We start from the raw sequence: 22,560 nt of genomic DNA on the forward strand, positions 1-22,560 counted from the left end.
CTTTGTGCTGCTGATTGGTTAATGATTTGGTCAAGTTAGGTGATCGTCCTGTAAACCTAATGAGATCGAAGATTTGTCAAACCATCCACAGCAGCCATTACTTGGCGTCCCACTGGGGAGCCCAGCCACTTTACTGACACAGAATGAAAGCTACAGCTTGCAAGATGTTGCATTGTAAAATTAATTAAGTTCCGGCACCTTTTGAGTACAAATGTCACAGACTCCCTACAGTGCAGAGAGAGGGGCCATTTGGCCCATTGAGTCTGCACCAATTCTCTGCCTGAGAACCTTATCTACGCACTACCCCCCGTAACCCCATGTGCAGATTGAGGGGGGGGGGCGAAATTAGTGGGGTAAATACATCTTGGGACAGTAAGGGACAATTTAGCACAGCCAATCCATCCAATCTGCACATCTTTGGACTGTGGGAGGACAATCAGAGCACCCAGGAGGACTCCTCAAAAAAATAATGCCATAGGATCTTTTTAGAAACACAGAATCCCTACAGCCCAGAAGGAAGCCATTCCACCCGTCAGGTTTACACTGAGCTCCCCCACCCCGGAAGAACATTCTACTGAGGCCCATTCCTCCACCCTATCCTTTAACCCACATGTTTATCATGGCCTATCAACCTAACCAGCACATCTTTGGGAAGTGGGAGGAAACCCATGCAGACACAGAGAGAACGTGCAAACTTCATAGAGTCACCCAAGACGGGAATTGAACCCAGTGCAGTGAGGCAGTAGTACTAACCGCTGTGCCACCGTGTTAAAAAACTACAAAGGTGGTTAAAAGAAACGTCAGTCAGCTTTCCAATCTCATTCTATTCAGCAAATGATTAAATTACTGTCCAAAATGACATGATTAATTGGAAAACCAAAACACAAACCTGGATAATGATGTTTCCCGTTAATCGCAGATTCAATGGATCCGGAAGAGGAGCAGTCCATGGTGACAGACTTGGTGACGGGAGGAAGTGAGGAATGCTTTGTCCCAGACATCTGAGCGGATTTCTGATAGGTGGGCACAGTTCTCCGATGAATCTGAACGCTATTTTCAGCCCCATGTATAGCTACACTCATACCTGGAATAAACCACAAAGTTCCGTTTGTCAAACGAAAGCACAAGATTTTACTATTTTAAATTAAAAAGTAATAACTTAACACTATAACTTTATTTCCACTCAACAGCACATTCCCTGGCTGGGATATTGCGCCTGGTGACGTTGGTGCAAATTCCTGTAAGAAATCAAAAGTGAGATGCTTGCTGGTAAGATCTTGCAGCCTCGTGATTCTTCACCACCCCAGTCACTAACTTGAGAACATAAGAAATAGGAGCAGGAGTAGGCCTTCTAGCCCTTCGAGCCTGCCCCGCCATTCAATAAGATCACGGCTGATCTGAAGTGGCTCAGTTCCACTTTACCGCTTTCTCCCCATAACCCTTAATTCCCTTGTCTGTCAGAAACCTATCTAACCATGACTTAAAAATATTTAGCGAGGTAGCCTCCACAACTTCAACAGGCAGAGAATTCCAGAGATTCACCACCCTTTGAGTGAAGAAGTTCCTCCTCAACTCTGATCTAAACTGCACCCCGCTCCCCCTTATCTTCAGGTTGTGTCCTCTAGTCCTGCTATCCCTTCTAAGTGGGAAGAATCTCTCTACCTCTACCCTATCCATCCCCTTCATTATCTTATACGTCTCTAAGATCCCCCCTCAGCCTTCTAAACTCCAACGAGTACAGATCCAGTCTATTTAGTCTCTCTTCATAGTCCAACCCCTTCATCTCTGGTATCAGCCTAGTGAACCTCCTCTGCACTCCCTCCAAGGCCAATATATCCTTCTGCAAGTGCGGCGACCAAAACTGCACACAGTACTCCAGCTGTGGCCTCACCAGTACCCTGTACAGTTGCAGCAAGACCTCCCTACTTTTATATTCTATCCCCCTCGCTATAAAGGGGAGCATCCCATTCGCCTTCTTGTTCACAGATTCTTGCTAGGAATGCCATTTTAATACCATTAGCAGGATTCCCTGCTGAATCATTCTGACAAGTTACACACCACTTTTCCTTAGTTGAACCAGCATTTTAGAAAGAAAGCAAAGGAAAATTCCACTCCTTGTTCTATAGAGTTGTGCTATACTCTGTTCTTGAGCGTGCTTTCATTTCTGGGACAAAATGAAGGTGTGCCACAGCTTTCAGGAATTCAGTGGAGAATAGCAAGAATATTCAAATTCACACAAGGTATGGTGTTTCTGGAGGTCCTTTCATTAGCATCAGGCTAGTTGAGCCCTCCAATACCTCATGATTGTGGATTCTCCAGCTCAAGCATGTGCCTCACTGCATAGAGTCCAAATCAAAAAACACCTTTGGTTGCTGATAAGCCTTCAGCTCCTAGTTCCAGCGGCTGACAAATTCTCCTTACTGCTTGCTCCCAGGCAGGCTCCCAGTTTGAAAGAGAAACCTAATGCAATAAAGACACAAAACTGAAGAAAATTCCTCCCTTCAATTGTCTCCATGTCAATGCGGTGTGCACACTTGGGATATCCCAGATGAGAAACCATGTAAATGATTTAAACCCTTTATGGAGGCTGGTACAGACAACACATCAACAAGAAACTCAAGAGGGGTCATGCTGCCCCCACCGCCCCCCCCCAAACCTTATTAAATAAACTTTTCTTTAGGCCCATTTACACATTTCTCAAACCAGTAGCTTTCATTTGTCTTGCATTTTAAGCATTTCACACCCCAACTAAAACTTTACAGTCCCCAAGCATATCATAAATTATAGCAAGATCTGACCAAATGGCAGAATAATCTCAAGGGAGTGAACAGCCTCCACCTGTTCCTACTTAAAATCCATCATAAAACAAGATAATTACACTCTCTGGCCAAAAACCCATTTGTGAGCATTAGCTGCACTGTATTAAAAAGATCAGAACATTGGACCAATACTGAAAATATCTAATGACTCCCAGCTCCCTACAGCTGGTTTTCATTCATCCCATTTTCTAGAATCATAGATTCCCTCGTGCAGAAGGCCATTTGGCCCATCAAGCCTGCACTGACAACAATCCCATCCTATCCCTGTAACCCCACACATTTACCCTTCAAAACCTCTGACACTAAGGGACAATTTAGCATGGCCAATGCGCCTAACCCATACGTCTTTGGACTGTGGGAGGAAACCCACGCAGGCACGGGGAGAACATGCAGACTCCACACGGACAATCATCCAAGCTGGGAATCGAACCCAGGTCCCTGGTGCAGCGAGGCAGCAGTGTTAGCCATGGTGCTGCCCTCAAAAACGTGGAGAAAAAAATTGCATCCCTTCATCATATACCAGAAAGAGACCAAAAAAAATTAAAACGTTTATAGAACCTCCAAAGATAAATTTCATACTTTAGTTAATTCTATAGATACAAATTAAAACTTTCATTACACTTCGACTTTTGAGGATTCCAGTGTGTGAAAGATCAGCAGTCATCAAACGTTAAACAACTTATAATCCCTTAAAGAAATGCAAAAACTTTTCTAAGGCAAAAATATTTCAAAAGCAACTACAAGTCATGATGAAAACAAGTCAGAAAAAAGTTTTCCTCCTAAAATTGATTCCCATCATTTCATTTCCAGAACGCCCACAGGAATGATTTATAACTAACAGATGACTCTCTATATATGAGTCAGTATAATGCACCTCCAACAATGCTGCTAAACCTCATCTCAAACAGAGTTTTGGCAGGACCAAAAGGCACAAGCACAGTTCACTGGCACTCTTATCGATTAGTGTCTCCATATATCATGAACTATATCACCCTGGCACAATAGAACAGAGAGGCACAGCACTTATTATAGGGATAATATTTAGACAGGGAGTCACCCAGGTATTCCTCTGGGTTGGGGGTGGATCAAAAATCAGGTTTCAAAGCACCAGCTGAATGGTTTCAGTGCAGGGTGGGAGATGGCGTACATCACCTGCTGGGTGTCAGCTGTGGCTCAGGAAGCAGCACTTTCACTGCGAACCCACTCTAAAAAGGTGAAGGGTTCAAATCCCAATCAAGGCTGAAGCACAGAATTAAACCCAGGCAAGGCTCCCTCAGCACTATCCTGCAGTGTAGAGAGGTGTATCCTTTGGATAAGATATTGAAGAGGCCTCATCTTGTTGTTTAAAAGATGGATGCAGCACAGTGGCAGTTAGCACTGCTGCCTCACAGCGCTAGGGATCCCGGTTCAATTCCAGCCTTAGGTCACCGTCTGTGTGGAGTTTGCACAGTCTGTGTCTGCGTGGGTTTCCAGGCACTCCAGCTTCCTCCCACACAGTCTAAAGATGTGCAGGTTAGATTGATTGGCCATGATGAATATCTGGGGTTTAAAGGGATAGGGCGGGGGGGGGTGTGGTGGGCCTTGGTAGAGTGCTTTTCCAAGGGGAAGGAAGAGCTCAGAGTAAACTTGATGGGCGGAAAGACTTCCTTCTGGGCTGTAGGGATTTTATGTTTCTAAAAGATTCCATGGCATTACTTTTTGAGGAGTTCTCCCAATACCATGGCCAACATCTATCCCTCAAAAAATGAACATTCCAGAAACAAGAAAATCAACCAGGTCACCTTTGCATTGTGTGGGATCTTGCTGTGTATAAAGCAGCTGCATTGTTTACAGAAGCGAACTCACTTCATTTTGTGCAAAGCTCTTTGGGGACAGTTTCTGAGCGACGCGATAAGGCTGTTTGAAAATCCACTTTCAAAAGAGAGAGTGCCCCTGTTGTGAAATAAATTGTGCTTTGTGTCCTGGGAAGATAGCAGGGAGACAATATAGAATACACCGGAATCTCTCGCAGTTTTCCCTCTGGTTCTGTTGGAATCAGCAGCAGGATTAGGCTTTTGGAAATTAAGAGTTATACGAGGACAGTAACAGTATCCTGGATTGCCACAGCGTACAATTATATTCAAAAAAAAAGTGTTCCAGTAAACCCAATCTGGTGTGAACACCTGCTGGAAATAAAATTAACTAAATCTTCCAGTACAACTGATCAGCTTGTTCCTGGAAAATCAAATTGCAGGTGAAACCAAATAGGTGTGAATGAGATAGCAATCAATGTGTGTACAATTCCCCCTGTTGCGTATTGACATTGATGGTGCATATTGGCACCTAGGGAGATGGTGATAAATAACTGGCTTTAAAGCAGGAAGGAGAAGGTTTTGAGGTAATTACAGTTTGGATCAAAAGTTAACATTTAAGTAAACATCCACATGGGCCAGCAAGGAGTCCTTTATGTGCTTTTATTTTGGAGTATTTAGTTTCTAAAAATCAGGAGTAGGCCACAGGAGCCCACTCCACCATCCAGGGCAAGCCATCACATTCACTCTCTTGCTCCCTCCCCATATTTTCAATCTACTGATTCTAAAAATGAACGTCTCCCCCTCTGACTGAGGTCTCGGGGGTAGAGAATCCCAAAGACACACAAAGCCTCGACTGAAAAAATTTCTTAAGAGTCCTAGAGGGCAACACGGTGGCACAGTGGTTAGCACTGCTGCCTCACAGCACCAGGGACCCAGATTCGATTCCCAGCTTGGGCCACTGTCTGTGTGGAACTTGCACCTTCCCTTCCCTCCCCAATCTGCGTGGGTTTCCTTTGGGTGCTCTGGTTTCCTCCCACAGTCTGAAAGACATGCTGGTTCGGTGGATTGGCTGTACTCAGTGTACCCGAACAGGCACCAGAGTGTGGCGACTGAGGGTTTTTTGTAGCAACTTCATTGCAGTGTGAATGTAAGCCTTACTTGGTGATTAATAAATAAACTTTAAAGGCCATTCCCTTATCCCAATACGGAGTATTATGTGCACAATTTGCAGAGGTGATTAAACAATAGGATTACTATGTTAGGTAATTTCAACTTTCCCAACATTAACTGGGACATACTGTTAAAGGCTTAGATGAAATTAGTTCTTGAAGTGTGTACAGGAGAACGTTAAGCCAATGCATAGAAGGTTCAACAAGGAAGCGGGCTGTGTTGGACCCGATTCTGGGGAACGAAGCCATGCAGGTGGTTGAGATGGTGTTGGGGGAGCATTTTAGCAATAGCAATCACAATATGGTACAATGCAGTTGCTATGGACAAGGAAATAGACAGGCTGCAAAAAAAAAGTTTTAGATTGAGGATTTTAGAAAAACACAACAGGATCTGGCCAAGGTAGACTGGGAATAGTTATTAACGGGAAAAATCAATAGAAGACTGTGTGGTGGTGGTGGGCGGGCATTCAAAAATAAAATGGGGAGAGTGCAAGCCCAGCATGTTCCTTCTAGGTTGAAAGAAAAAAGGAGTAACAAGCCCAGAGAACAATGACCGACCACACAGATATTCAGGATACAATGAGAAGGAAAAACAAATTTAAGCAGGTATAAGGGGAACAAATCAGCAGAGGCATCAGGGGAGTTCAGAAAGTGCAGGGTGGAGCATAAGAAAACAATTAAGACAACAAAGAGGAGGAGATGAGATATGAGAAAGCTCTGGCTGGTAAAATTAGGTATAAAATCGATGGGAAAGGGATAACCAGGGGGAAGAGTAGGGTCCATCTGTGGCTGGAGCCAGAGGACATTAGTAGAATGTTGAACGAATACTTCATATTTGTCTTCAACCAAGAGAATGAAGGTATGGAGCTCAGGGAGACAGACTGAGGTTCTTGACCAAATTGACATAGGGAAGCACAAGGTATTGGTAGCCTTAAAAGTGGACAAATCTCCAGGTCTTAAGTAATTTGACAAGGAAGTATTCAATCAATGGCATGACACTAGGAAACCCTGAGGAATAAAAGGGATCTTAGCATGTCTGCCCACAGATCTCAGAAGGTGGGAGGGCGAGTTAGTAGAATGGTGAAAAAGGCACATGGACACTTGTCTTTATCAATCGAGGCATGGATTATAAAAGTAGGGAGGTCATGTTGGAGTTGTATGGAACTCGAGGCCACAGCTGGATTTCTCTGCAATTCTGGGCGAGACTTTATAGGAAGGATGTGATTGCACTGGAGGGGGTGCAGAGGAGATTCACTGGGATGCTGCCTGGGATGGAGCATTTCAGTTGAGGTTGGGTAGGCTCGGATTGTTTCCGGTGGAGCAGAGAAGACTGAGGGGCCACCTGATTGAGGTGTACAAGGGACATGGACTGAGTGGATAAAGAGCAGCTGTTCCCCTTAGTTGAAGAATCAGTCACATGAGGGCAGGATAAGTTTAAAGTTTATTTATTAGTGTCTGAAATAGGCTTACACTAACACTGCAATGAAGTTACTGTGAAAATCCTCTAGTCAGCATACTCCGGTGCTGTTTGGGTACACTGAGGGAGAATTTAGCACGGCCAATGCACCCTAACCAGCACGGCTTTCACTGCAGGAGGAAACCATACAGACTCTACCAGACAGTGACCCAAGCGTGGAATCGAACCCAGGTCCCTGGCACTGGGTGGTGATAGGGGCAGGTTGCCTCATTATTTTAAAAGAAGTACCTGGATGAGCACTTGGCACATCATAACATTCAGGGCTATGGGTAAAGTGCCGACCTAGGATTAGGTAGGTAGGTAGGTCAGGAGTTTCTCATGATAGTGATGGGCTGAAGGGCCTCTTCTGTATTGAGAGATTTTGAAAGATAGCAGCCAGTATTGATGGAGAGATAAATATTGGTCAAGATGAACAGCCCGGTCCTGCAAAATAGTGCCTTTGATGTTTCCCTACTGCGGGATGTGGGTGCTGCTGGCAAGGCTGGCATTTGTTCCTCATGCCCAACTGCCCTTGAACTCAGTGTCTTCCTGGGCCACCTCGAGAGGGCAGTTACCACATTACTGTGTATCTGGAGACACACGCAAGCCAGACTGAGGAAGGACGGAAATTTCCTTCCCTTTAGCGAACCAGATGGGTTCATGACGATAGATGCCAAGCTCACCAGAATTCCTGATTTTTAAAATCAAAAGTAAAAAAAGTTCACCAGCTTCCATAGTGGGATTTGAACCCGTGTCCGATAGCCTGGGCTCCTGCTTTATTCGCCTAGGTAGCATTACTATCATGTAATCACCCAGCCACCCAAGGGGACAGAGGAGCCAAAATAGCGCATCCAAAAGATCGCAACTCCCAGCAGTGCAGCACCCGAGTGCACCTGGACTGTATGATCCAGAGTAAAATTGGAACCCACTATCTCTGACTCAGGAGGGAGTGTGAGCCACTGAGTCACGGCTGACTCCAGTCGGCACTGAGAGGCGTTTGCACTACAAGAGTGTTTAAAACAAAATCCAGTCACTCATGATTTATTTGCAAAATATATCCAGACAGGTTGACTTGATTTTTAAACTGAGTGCTTCCACCCACTGCCTTCCATAGCGAGGAGGAACTAATTGTGATTATTACTCACAAAAGAAAGCGTGTTCCACTTCTGGCACTGTTATTAGCGAAAGTGGTCCTATACACAAAACAACATCATTCTGGCTGAGGCAAGCGTTGCAGAGTGGAGCTGGTGGTTGGGAAAGCAGTGGGAATTTTGGGAAGGATAGGAATCAAAGAATTCCAAAACTTCCACTCTGGGGAGAACACTAATCAGAAGATTGGAGTCTGAGGGAGGACGTAGCTACTGGTTACAGATCGATAATGTCTTAACGTCTACATGGTTTTTTTTGCAAGTTAACCAAGTCTTTATTAACTAGATGTATATTTGTGCATGAACATTAAAGGGCACAAATGAGGTGTCTCAATGCTGAGGTCTATACATATCTCTGCTCATCACAATGACCCTGGGGTTCAGGGTCACATACTTTGACATTGCTGTGTGGGATTTACTGAGCTCAGTCATATATTAATCAGGCCTTCATATTACAATATCCTGCCAGGTTTGTTCCTGTTGCAAAAACCACAAAGTCCAAATGAGGGCTCATGATCAACATGATGGGACTTCTTCCAACCAGACTCAGATTGATCTCAATTACAGCAAAGAGAGGTCATTGCTGAAGGTCTATCACTGCACTGAGGCAGAGCCGAGGACCACATAGGCAGACGTCAGTAGCCAACACGAGGAATCAAAGTATCAACCAGGAGTTTGCCAAACAAATAACAGATATAGAAGCAATATACACGTGGAGGTCACTTTGGGGAACAAAACGATGCCAGTTATTACTGACTGAGTAAGATACCCTTGAGTAAGATAACATTGACACGAACACTGGGAGCCATAATGTGGAGATGCTGGTGTTGGACTGGGGTGGGTACAGTACAAAGTCTCACAACACCAGGTTAAAGTCCGACACAGGTTTATTTGGAATCACGAGCTCTCAGAGCACTGCTCCACTCACCTGATGAAGGGCAGCGCTCCAAAAGCTCGGTGAGTGAAGCAGTGCTCCGAAAGCTCGTGATTCCAAATAAACCTGCGTCGGACTTTAACCTGGTGTCGAGAGGCTTCTTACTGTGAGCGATAAAGAGACCACCAAATCTGTTCAGCCAGTCAGATCAGGACTGGTCAATATTTTAACTCCATGTCCCTCGATACCTGGAGGAGAGAGCGCTCCACACTTCCACAATCTGCTTTGAGAAGATGCTTCCTGATTTTCATGACCAATTTTAAAATATTATTTCTCCATGACAGGGACTACTTTACTTATCCCATTACATCCTTTAATCATTTGAAAACACTGCAATCAAATCACCCTCAATCTAAGGAAATAAGTGCCAAAAACTTTCACATACTATTTACTGATCTTAATCCCAAAACTATGATATGACAAATCCATCACACAAACCAGCTTCCCATCCATTGACTCTGTCTACACTTCCCACTACCTCAGCAAAGCAGCCAGCATAATTAACGACCCCACGCACCCCGGACATTCTCTCTTCTGTTGGGAAAAAGATACAAAAGTCTGAGGTCACGTACCAACCTGCTTCTTCCCTGCTGCTGTCAGACTTTTGACTGGACCTATCTTGCATTAAGTTGATCTTTCTCTACAACCTATTACTAACACTACATTCTGCACCCTCTCCTTTCCTTTTCTATGAATGGTATGCTTTATCTATATAGCACGCAATAAACAATACTTTTCACTGCATGTTAATACATGTGACAATAATAAATCAAATCTTGTCTTTCCTGAGGTGAACTGCACAGAACTGAAGTTACTCTGGAGGGGGTCTAACCAAGACTCAGCACACTTGATGCATCATTCCCTGCCATTTTAACCCAGCCGACATAAGGGGGACTTCTGGCAAGGCCGAGACCCCTGGCATTATGATGAGACCCGTCTAGTGTTCCTAAATCCAGGTCAGCACAGTCCACTGGTTACCAATGTCAAAACCAATCCAGAAAAGCTGCTTTCCTCAATGGAACAGAATCATTTAAGAGTAACTGGAGACTGGGATTTCTCAAAGTGGGTCATAGAACATAGAAAAACTACAGCCCAAACAGGCCCTTCGGCCCACAAGTTGCACCAATGATATCCATACCTACTAGGCTTACCTATAACCCTCAGTTCTATCAAGTTCGACGTACTCATCCAGATGTCTCTTGAAAGACCCTATTAAATTTGCCTCTACCACCACTGATGGCAGCTGATTCCACTCACCCACCACCCTCAGTGAAAAACTTACCCCTGACGTCTCCTCTGTACCTACTTCCCAGTACCTTAAACCTGTGTCCGCTCGTAGCAACCATTCCAGCCCTAGGGAAAAGCCTCTGAGAATCCACCCGATCTATACCTCTCAACATCTTATATACCTTTATCAGGTCACCTCTCATCCTTCATCTCTCCAAGGAGAAAAGACCGAGCTCCCTCAATCTATCCTCATAAGGCATGCCTCCCAATCCAGGCAACATCCTTGTAAATCTAAAGGTCAGAGGAGGATCTAAGGATAAGATCCAAGGGTCAGAGCAGGACAACATCACCATGAAAGAATCAAAAACACTTTTTAAAGGCTAATATTTATTGCCCTTCCATAATGGCTTGATAAGGTGGCGGTGAGCTGCCTTTTTGAACCACTGCAGTCTGAGGTACATCCACGGCGCTGTTAGAGAATTCCCAGGATTCTGATCCAACAGTGAAGGAACAGCAACATAATTCAAGTCAGGATGGCGAGCGACTTGGAGGGGAACTTGCAGGTAGTGTGTTCCCATGTATCTGCTGCCCTTGTCCTTCCAGGTGGTTTGCAAGATGCTGCCTAAAGCACTTTGAGTTGCTGGCAATGCACCTTGTAGATGGTACACAGGGCTGCTTCTGAGGGAGAATTTAGCATGGTCAGTGTGGACATAGGACCTCCGGCCGTCAATGTTGCGCCGACCAGTGGAACCAATCTAATGACCCTCTAACCTAAACTATTCCAATGTTATCCATATACCTATCCAATGACCATTTGAACGTCCTTAAAGTTGGCGAGTCCACAACTGCTGCAGGCAGGGCATGCCACACCCTTACTACCCCCCAAGTAAAGAGCCTACCTCTGACATCAGTCCTATAATTATCACCCCTCAATTTAAAGCTATGTCCCCTCGTGTTAGCCATCACCATCCGAGGAAAAAGGCTCTCACTGTCCACCCTATCTAACCCTCTGATCATCTTGTATGCCTTAATTAGGTCACCTCTTAACCTTCTTCTCTCTAACGAAAACAACCTCAAGTCCCTCAGCCTTTCCTCATAAGACCTTCCCACCATACCAGGCAACATCCTGGTAAACCTCCTCTGCACCCTTTCCAATGCCTCCACATCTTTCTTATAATGCGGCGACCAGAACTGTACGCAATACTCCAAGTGCAGCCGCACCAGAGTTTTGTACAGTTGTAACATGATCTCACAGCTCCGAAATTTAATCCCTCTACCAATAAAAGCTAACACACCGTACGCCTTCTTAACAACCTGGGTGCCAACTTTCAGGGATCTATGCACATGTACCCTGAGATCTCTCTGTTCGTCGACACTACCAAGAGTCCTTCCATTAGCCCTATATTCTGTGCTCCTGTTACTCTTACCAAAGTGAATCACCTCACACTTTTCTGCCTTAAATTCCATTTGCCACCTCTCAGCCCAGCTCTGCAGCTTATCTATGTCCCTCTGCAAACTGTAACATCCATCCTCACTGTCTACAACTGCTCCGACTTTAGTGTCATCTGCAAATTTACTAACCCATCCTTCTACACCCTCATCTAGGTCATTTATAAAAATGACAAACAGCAGTGGCCCCAAAACAGATCCCTGAGGTACACCACTAGTAACTGCACTCCAGGTTGAATATTTCCCATCAACCACCACCCTCTGTCTTCTGTCAGCTAGCCAATTCCTGATCCAAACTGCTAAATCACCCTCAATCCCATGCATCTGTATTTTCTGCAGTAGCCTACCATGGGGAACCTTATCAAATGCCTTGTTAAAATCCATATACACCACGTCAACTACTTTACCCTTATCCACCTCTTTGGTCACCTTCTCAAAGAACTCGATAAGGTTTGTGAGGCACGACCTACCCTTCACAATGCAGAGCGACACAAACCAGGAATCAAATCCAGGTCTGTGGTGCAGTGAGGCAGCTGTGCTAACCACTGTGCCACTAATAAGGATGGTAAATAAACCAAAACATTGCATCAATAACATCTCTCTGTTATAGAGGAATGATATACTTGGATCTTTCCCCATTGGAAAAGTTGTAGAAATGGGGAAATGGTTCCACGTAAAGAAAAATTTTTTTAAAAAGTGGAGAGAGTAAAGGTTGAGGACACACTGCAGTGAAGAGAAGCAGAATGTGACAGGAAGGGACAAAACATTGAGTATATTAGCGATAGCAAAATATGCTTAAAAAGGTGATATTTTCAGTCATAAGAAGACAGATGGATTCATGCCACAAATAGGGATGAACAGTTTGATCAGGTTGTGATTACAGAGGTGAGGCTGGACAGTATTCATCACTGGGAAACTTGACATTTCAAAAAGATGGACAAAAATGGGAAAGTAGTGATGGTGGGCGGCTAGGAGAATTAAATCAGTGAGTAATGATCTCAGCTTGAAAGAGCAAGTAATAGATTCGGTACGGGTGGAGCATAAGAAAAGTTAACAATTACCTCAATAGTTTAATTAGTCCCCACACTAATCATAGAATCCAACAGTGCAAAAGCAGGCCATTTGGCCCATCAAGTCTGCACCGACCACAATCCCATTCAGACTCTACCCCCATAATCCCACGTATTTACCCTAGCTAGTCACCCTGACCTTAAGGGGTCCATTGGAGAGGTAGGATTTTAAAATGAGGAATTTACAATAGAATCTTAGTTCAGAAGGAGAACATTTGGCCCATCAAGTCTGCACCGACCACAATCCCACCCATGCCCCATCCTCATAACCCCACGCATTTACCCTAGCTAGTCCCTGAGAAGACATCATGGCTAATCAACCTAATTCACACAGCTTTGGGCTGTGGGAGGAAACCCATGCAGACACGGGGAGAATGTGCAGACGCCACACAAACAGTGACCCAAGCTGGGAATCGAACCCGGGTCCCTGGCACTGTGAGGCAGTGGTGCTAACCACTGTGCCAATGGAGAAAAGAAGAAAGCAGGAACTGAAAAAAAGGTCAAATTTTCTTGACTGGATGACGATCTGTATCCTAGGGAAGAAGGAAATGCACTGAATGCGATCTTCCAAAATTCCCTATACTCTGGGAATTGTCCCAGTGGATTGGAGGGTAGCGAATACAAACACAGATTCCCTCTTTCCTTGAATGATAGAGCTGGTCATTGGGAAGGTGCTGGAATCTATTACACAACTAAGACGCAGTCAAAAAGTAGGAAGAGAGCGGAAAGAAATGACACCAGAATAATGAACAATTCATTATATTGTGTGAGGTGAGATTGACAAAGACTTCAGTTGCCATGGTGAGAAGTATTTTGATGCACTGTCCAAGATGATGCAAAGGGACCACTCATCAAATAATGGGAAATTTATAGCCGTTGAGAATGGGCACCTGGTGTGAATGAGAAGAACTCTTATTTAAGATAAGAAAGTGCCTCACATACAATGGGTTATTTTTGAAGCTCACTTATTAAGTAAATGCAGCACAGTGGAGGTCCCATATAGGAAGGAAAGTGTAATGAATGAGCTGTAACTGTGTTGGAGCCCACCTTCGCTCTTCAGACTGCGCCACCATACAGCCCAGCAAGAAAACACAGGAACGTTAAGCAGTGACAATGCAGCACTCCTTCAACACAACTCCCTGTGCAGGAATGTTTATGCGCTAATTTTGTATTGGTGTTTCAAAAGCAAATTGTGCCTCATTAGTTCAGGTGTGTCTGTACAAGCGTACATGTTAGACTGGGGAAAACAGGTGCAGCGATAAAGAGAATTTCCAGAATTACTCAAAAACAAAATATTCCAACAACACACACCCTTCGAAGTCTCCTTACTTGAGAAAGGATGTACTGGCATTGGAGGGGTGCAGAGGAGATTCACTAGGTTGATTCCAGAATTGAGTGTTGGCTTATGAGGAGAGACCAGGACTACACTCATTGGAATTTAGAAGAATGAGGGGAGATCTTATAGAAACATAAGATTATGAAGGGAATAGGTAAGATAGAAGCAGGGAAGTTGCTTCCACTGGTGGGTGAAACTAGAAGTAGGACCATGGCCTCAAAATAAGGGGAAGCAGATTTAGGACTGAGTTGAGGAGGAACTTCTTCACACTAAGGGTTGTGAATCTGTGGAATTCCCTGCCCAGTGAAGCAGTTGAGGCCCCCTCATTGAATGTTTTTAAGGCAAGGGTAAGTAGATTTTTGAACAGTAAAAGGGATTAAGGGTTATGGTGAGCAGGTAGGTAGGTGGAGTCCATGGAAAGATCAGCCATGATCTTACTGAGTGGCGGAGCAGGCTCGAGGGGCCAGAAGGCCTTTTCAAAAGCAAAAACTTTTAAATTGATATTACAGAAGTACGGGGTGCAGGAAGCATTTTTAGATCCCAGTATATTGTGTTATGGTTCAGGTTAAAAACTGCAAAGTGTTTTATAAAACCCACCTAAATCCTAAATTCTGCATTTTGAATTTGGCTAGGATAAGCACAAGATGTTTCACTTCAGGTGTGATTCAAGTGATCCACTGGGGAGGTTTTAGCCAACAAAATTTATTTAAGAATATAGTTAACATGTATAGTAAGAAAATGGTAAGAACTTTTATCAATTACAAACAATGATAGTGTATAACCTTTAAAGATTGAGACAATGTTCCAACCAAATGAATCCCATGGACAAAAAACCCTTTTCACAGGTTTAACAGCACAGATATGATACTGGGATTGGGGCCGTTAGTTGGATTCTTCAGTCAAATGCTCTTGAGGTTCAAAACAGTCTGAAGACAAGACAGCTTCCCAAAACAGAGAATCTGGTCCAGCCCCCAACAGCAGGGGGAACAAGATGTTGTTGTCAGCTAACCACAGAACGGGAAAACACTTTTTAGCTTGCCATCCCTTCTAAAACTCAAACCTACAGTTCCAGACTGAAAAATGAAGTTCCTGTCACCTGACCTCCCCAGTTTTTCACTTCCAAACAATGACATCACCCAAGGCTGTGAGCACAAATTAAAAACTCTAAAAAGGTACACCAACATCACAATTGGAAAAAGCTTACATTTATGAAACAGCTTTTGCAACCTCTGTGTCCTAATGCATGTTACAACCAATGAAGTGTCTTTCAAAGCTAGTCACTGTTATAACGTGGGATGTGAGCAGCCAATCTGTACACAGCAAGTTCCCAAATCCGAGGCTGCTATTTGGCCCATCAGGTCTAGCCATCTATCCAAACATGCTTCACAACTTAGTGCCATTTGCCTGCCTTTTCCCCATACCGCTGCACACTTTCTATTCAAATCATCATTTGCAGACGTCTTTAACCTCTCTTTACAACAATCTGAGGTCCCTATCTGCTTCAAGAAGATGACCATCATTCCAGTGCCTAAACAAAAACCAAGCACTGTGCCTTAATGACTATCAGCCAGTGGCTCTAACATCCATCATTGCGAATTGCTTCGAAAGGTTAGCATGGCACGAACCAATTCCAGCCTCCTGGACTACCTGGATCCACTACAGTTTGCCTACTGCCGCAACAGATCCAGAACAAATGTCATCTCCCTGGCTCTGCACTCGCTCAATCCTGGAACACCTCGGTAACAAGGATACCCATGTCAGACTAATTATTGACTACAGACCAGCGTTCAGCACCATCTTTCCCTCAAAGCTCATCTCCAAACTCCGTGGCTTGGGCCTCGGCCCCTCCCTTTGCGACTGGATCCTGAACTTCCTAATCCAGAGACTACAAATCAGTAAGGATGGGCAACAACATCTCCTCCACGGTCATCCTCAACACCGGTGCCCCACAAGGCTGTGTTCTCAGCCCCCGACTATACTCCTTATACACCTATGACTGTGTGGCCAAGTTCCCCTCAACTTGATTTTCAAGTCTGCTGACACCACCAGCATAGTGGGTCAGATCTCAAACATTGAATCAGAGTACAGGAATGAGAGAGAATCTGGTGAACTGGTGCAGCAACAATAATTTCTCCCTCAGTGTCAACAAAATGAAGGAGATTGTCATCGACTTCAGGAAACCTCTGCCTAATCAACAGAGATGAAGTAGAAAGGGTTGAGAGCTTCAACTTTTTAGGCATCCAGATCACGAATAACCTGTCCTGGTCCCCCCATGCCAACATTATAGTTAAGAAAGCCCACCAATGCCTCTACTTTCTCAGAAGATTAAGGAAATTTGGCATGTCAGCTACAACTCTCACCCACTTACAGATGCACCATAGAAAACATTCATTCTGGTATGGGCTCCTGCTCTGCCCAAGACCCTAAGGAACTACAAAAGGTTGTGAGTGTAGCTCAATCCAACATGCAAACCAGCCTCCCATCATTGACTGTCTACACTTCCTGCTGCATTGGCAAAACAGCCAGTATAATCAAGGACCCTACGCACCCCAGTCATTCTCTCTTCCATCGGAAAAAAGATGCAAAAGCTTGAGGTTATATACCAACCAACTCAAGAACAGCTTCTTCCCTGCTGCCAGACTTTTGAATGGACCTACTTTGCATTAAGTTGATCTTTCTCTATACCCTAGCTATGACTGTAACACTACATTCTGCACCCTCGTTTTCTTCTCTGTGAATGGTATGCTTTGTCTGTAAAGTATACAAGAAACAATACTTTTCACTGTATATTAATACATGTGACAATAATAAATCAAATGCCCTTTTGAATGCCTCAACTGAACAGGCAAGCTGTCTGTCTTGCAGCAACATTATTTCTCGGTATAAAAGAAAATATTTATTCAGACTAGAGAAATGTTGAAAGGATGCAACTCCAGCACATCATGAGCAACTAATATCCTAACTGAAATGGAATATTTAATTCACTATACATATAATTTCAGTGCTTTTAGTCATTATTTACTTCACATTGGCAACCCGAACTTTGCCAGGTACGTGGGTGAGGAAACTTCAAAAATGAATCAGATTTTAAATGTTACAAATTTATTCCTGAAGATTGAGTTAAAGAACAGCAACCCATGATTCAGAAGGTCAATCATAAAACCAGTTAGAGTTAAAGAATTATTTTTATAGAATCCCTCAGTGCGGAAGCCATCCATCAAGTCTGCACCAACCACAATCCCACCTTGGCCCTATCTCTGTAACCCCCACATATTTACCCCACTAATCCCCCTGACACTAAGGGTCAATTTAGCATGGCCAATCAACCTAACCTGCACGTCTTTTGGACTGTGGGAGGAAACCCACCCAGACACGGGGAGAATGTGCAGACTCCGCACAGACAGTGACCCAAGGCCGGAATTGAATCCAGGTCCCTGGCGCTGTGAGGCAGCAGTGCTAAGTCAGAGATGGAACTTAACAAGGGGAGGATAGAGAATTCCAGACTGTGGGGGTCTGAACAGTAGATTAGGTTGTTGATGGTGAGACAACAGGAAAGTTATGCATTAGGGGTTAGAATCAGAGGGCAAAAGAGTTCAGGAGGATATTGCAGAGAACAGATAGTATCTTAAATAAAAGCAGAGGGGGAGAAACAGAGCCAGCCCTCTGGGTCAGAACAAAAAAAAGCATCAACGAAGCAGTTCTGCTCGACAGGCCAAGAGCAGAAAGAGAATGTAGGGAAGGGCTTTTCTTTAAACCCTGAGAGTGCCGAATGTCTGGAATGTGCTGCCTGGGAGGGTGGTGGGGGCGGGATGCCTCACATCCTTTAAAAAAGTACCTGAATGAGCACTTGGCGCATCATAACATTCAGGGCTATGGGCAGAGTGCTGGCAGGCAGATTAGGTGGGAGTTCAGGTGTTTCTCAAGACCCGATGGGTCTCTTTTGCCCTGTACGATTCTGGTAAAATGGACTTTAACAAAACAGGCATCACATGACCCAATTTCCCGAACCAACCACACGTACATAGGTTTGCTTAGGAAGGGCGATGATTAAAACTTAAGGCTGGATTGCAAGGGGATTGAGTTTCAGCAGAGCTGACAGCAGCAGCAAGCAGGTAAACACGCTAAGAAACAATAATGGGTTATCCCACAGAGACTCCACTTTAAAAAAATAAACAAATAATCAGGTAGCTTGCTCAGTCACTTTAGAGAAAGACTCAGCAAGTTTTTGAGACTGGGGTTACCCGTAGGGACATGTTCCCAGAAGGACACCAGTCAAGTTCTTACAACACAGCCAGGAACCAGTGAGTGGCTTATTTATCAAGTGCCAGTCCACAAATTAGGAGATTTATTGAATTCAATTCCAGAAATATCAGTGAAATTTCAAATGCCATTTCACTAAGTAGCACAACAAATGATGGAGATGGGGAGAAAATGTAGCAGAGAGACAGTGACAGGTGAAACTAATAAGTACAGAAGTGTGGAAGGTAGAGTTGCAGTGTGAGGAAGTGTAGGAGTCATCCATTCAGTAATAGAAGGAAATTTGATCAGAGTATTTTTAAATGGCAAGAACTGTGAATAGGGTCCATATAGAGAAATGGAAAAAGACTTGCATTCATTTATAAAAGTACATTTCACGGCCACTGGACTCGAAACATTTTACAACTAGTGAAATACATTTTTGTCACTGTTGGAGGGTTGAATTCTCTGATCTTGCCCACCGCTGGGATTCTCCAATCCCGCTGCTATGAATGGAGAATTTGGCCAAGTGCCAAATTCTCCATTCTCACTGGCAGTGGTGACAAGATAGACCAGAGAGTTTCGGCCATTATATAGGAGATGACAGCCAATTTAGTGCAGAGCAAGCTCCCACAAACAAACAATGACCAAACTCTCTGCTGGTGACTGAGGGATTAATATTAGTCAGGGAGCTGCCCAATGAGGTGAAGGGAGTTGCTCTCTCATCCCATACCCTGGTGGAGGCTCAGTAGATAAGTCTTGACATACATGAATATATGAAACATTCTTGAACTCCAAATTAAACTATTTGCATTTTTAATAGCTCCTTAACAAGCCAAGGTATTCCAAAGTGTCTTAAGCCAATGAAATAGCTTTGAGAGTATAGTCACTATCTTATGACTCAGCCAACATTGTCTACCTGATACGCTGCAGTAAAGGATGTCCCCAGGCATGGTACATTGGGGAGACCATGCAGACTCTGTGACAACGGATGAATGGACACCATTCGACAAACACCAGGCATGAGTGTTCCCCTCCTGTCAGGGGGCACTTCAGCCTCTGATCTTCGGGTAAGCATTCTCCAAGGCGGCCTTCACGACAACGCAGAGTCGCTGAGCAGAAACTGATAACCAAGTTCCGCACACATGAGGACAGCCTCAACCGGGATCTTGGGTTCATGTCGCACTATCTGTAACCCCCACGACTTGCCTGGGCTTGCAGAATTTCACTAACCATCCCGACTGGAGGCAATATACATCTCTTCAACCTGTGCTTAACCCTCTCTCCACCTGTAAAAACTTGATTAAGACTTCTATTCCAACCATTATCTCATAACTGAGTTTGTGTCTATACATGTCCTGTTTGTGAACAAGACTCTTCACTCACCTGAAGGGGCGAGACTGAAAGCTTGTCCTATCAAATAAACCTTCTGGACTTTAACCTGGTATTGTGAGGCTACCCACTTATAATAGAGCCAAGAGAAAAGTTTCTGGACAGGAGGCCATTTGACCCATCTTGTCCATGCCAGGAAATGTAAGAAACCCAATAACTAAACAGCACAGGAGATAAATAAACAGATAATGTGTTTCAGTTAGGAGTTATATACCAGCCAGAACAGAGAGAAAGCCCCATTTCCTTGGAAACAGTGTCACGGAAACCTTTGCTTCTAGAGGAGGCAGACAGGGCTGCAATGTTATCTCATCTGAGAGACAACGTTCCAACAGTGTGACACTCCCTCAGTACTGCAGAGGAGAGTCAGCCTTGATTCCGTGCCCAAGTCTCTGGAGAGATCCCACCACCTCCACACTCCGTGACAAAGTGAAGCTACTGAGTCAGAGTGTTCCAAGCTGAGTTGGAGAGAGAAGGAGATACATAGTAACATCCTCATCGGTAATGAGGTATAATTGGATAATGTATTTGCGCTGCTGTCTGATTCCAATAAAATCACCTAAAATTAGCATTAGCAGAAAACACACATTTGTGAAATGTTCACAGCGGGAAGGAGGGAAGAGCTCCAATCCCATCACCCCAAAGCCTTTCCTCAGATTATACAGACACTTTCTTGGGAAGATTGTACTGAACCTTCTCCCAGGCCTCGCTTACTGGCACAGGGCTGCAGAGGCACAACTGCCACTGGGTTTATTATAGAAGCATCACAGGCTCCTAATCACCGAGACCACCTCATGGTCCGAGAACCCCTCCTTCCTGCTGGAGTTCCATCTAATCACCAGCCGACTGGGTCAAGTCCCTTGTTACTATCCCTTCAGAGGCTGCATGACAATCAGTACACCAATAAGGTGATCAAAGATAACAGGCCAATGTGCAAGACATGTTAACAGCTTGGTGTTAATATGCACACAAGTTGTACAGTACAGCTGAGAATACAATTTATCATAAGCTTCAAGGCAGCTGACAATAAAACAGGTGTATAGAACCTACAGCATACAGGCCACTCAGCCTGTCTGATCCATGCCAATGTTTATATTCTACATGACCCTCCTCCTGTTCAGCTCTCACTCACTTGTGTATACTTGCTAAGGGAGGTGATGACCTAGTGGTATTATCGCTAGACTATTAATCCAGAAACTCATCTAAATGTTCCAGGGACTGGGGTTCAAATCCCACCACGACAGATGGTAGAATCTGAATTCAGTAAAGAGAAAAATATCTGGAATAAGAATCTACTGATGACCATGAAACCATTGCCAATTGTTGGAAAAAGCCATCTGGTTTACTAATGCCCTTTAGGGAAGGAAACCTGCCATTCTTGCCTGGTCTGGCCTACACACAACTCCAGAGCCACAGCAATGTGGTTGATTCAACTGCCACCCAAAATGGCCCAGCAAGACACCCAGTTGTATCAAAGGCAGCTTCTCACCATCTTCTCAAGGGCAACTAAGGACCGGCAGCAACACCCATGTCCCACAAATAAACTAAATACATCAGGCCTCCCCTTAAATGCACCATGTTCTGCTTCAATCACTTTTCACTACTCTCTAGGAAGACCCAAGATTATTTATGACTCATTTATCAACCCTTGTTTTGGGCTCTACGAGGGTACAAACTGGGAGCAGGAGACAGTCTGGTCTCAAGCCTGTTCTGCCATTTGATAAGATCATGGTTCTCCTGTAGCTTCAACTCCCACTAAACCCTGTGGACACCTTTTCTATCAAGACTTCATCTAACTCAGCCTGAGCCATATTGTGACCCAGTCTTCACTGTTCTCTGGGGAAGAGAATTACACAGATCAAGCACCCTCAGGGAGGTAAATATTCTCTTTATCTTAAATAGGACCAGGCCTCCCCATGAGAGGAAACATCCTTTCAGCCTCCACCCTGTCAAGGCCCCTCATGTTTCCCCTCAATCTTAAACTCCAGTGGATGCTCCCAAAGCTCGCTCAAGTGGATACAGTTTCTCCACAATTTTAAATATCATTCACAGAATGAGTGTCACTGGCAAGACAAGCATTCATTGCCCTCGAGAAGGTGATAGTGAGTTATCATTCTTGAACCTTAGCAGTCCACGCGGTGTAGGTGCTGCCACAGTGCTGTTGGGGGGGGAGTTCCAGGATTTTGACCCGGTGACAATAAGAGGACAACAAGTCAGGATGGGAGGGGAACTTGTAGCTTGTGGTCCTATGCATCTGCTGCCCTTGTCCTCCCAAGTGGCCAAGGTGGTGGGGTTTGGAAAATACTGCTGAAGCCATGACAAGCTACAGTAAATCATTTTGAAGGGTGTGCATTAGTACAACGTGTGCTAATGGTGGAGGGAGTGAATGATTAAGATGGTGGATGGAACCCCTAATTAAACCTTTCATTCTAAAGGCTCCCACCAGCTCTCCTGTTACCCAGAGTGAATAGCTCCAGCCTGCTCAAGAAATCATAACTTGAAGCTCGATTATTTATGGAACCTTTTTAAGTAAT

General features: G+C 44.4%; 1 protein-coding gene across 3 annotated transcripts in view; it reads right to left on the reverse strand.

Moving 5' to 3' along the window:
- LOC145344575 (anoctamin-4) overlaps positions 1-22,560 on the reverse strand; it is a 162,553-nt gene that overhangs the window by 106,771 nt on the left and 33,222 nt on the right. For all 3 annotated transcript variants that reach the window (XM_080191775.1, XM_080191774.1, XM_080191776.1), the window contains exon 2: positions 890-1,084. In XM_080191775.1, coding sequence (XP_080047901.1) covers positions 890-1,084 — 195 coding nt within the window. The remainder of the gene's footprint in view (positions 1-889; positions 1,085-22,560) is intronic.

The sequence above is a fragment of the Carcharhinus amblyrhynchos genome, chromosome 6 (genome assembly GCF_965287045.1).
Source record: "Carcharhinus amblyrhynchos chromosome 6, sCarAmb.v2.hapA, whole genome shotgun sequence".
Taxonomy (NCBI): Eukaryota; Metazoa; Chordata; class Chondrichthyes; order Carcharhiniformes; family Carcharhinidae; genus Carcharhinus; species Carcharhinus amblyrhynchos.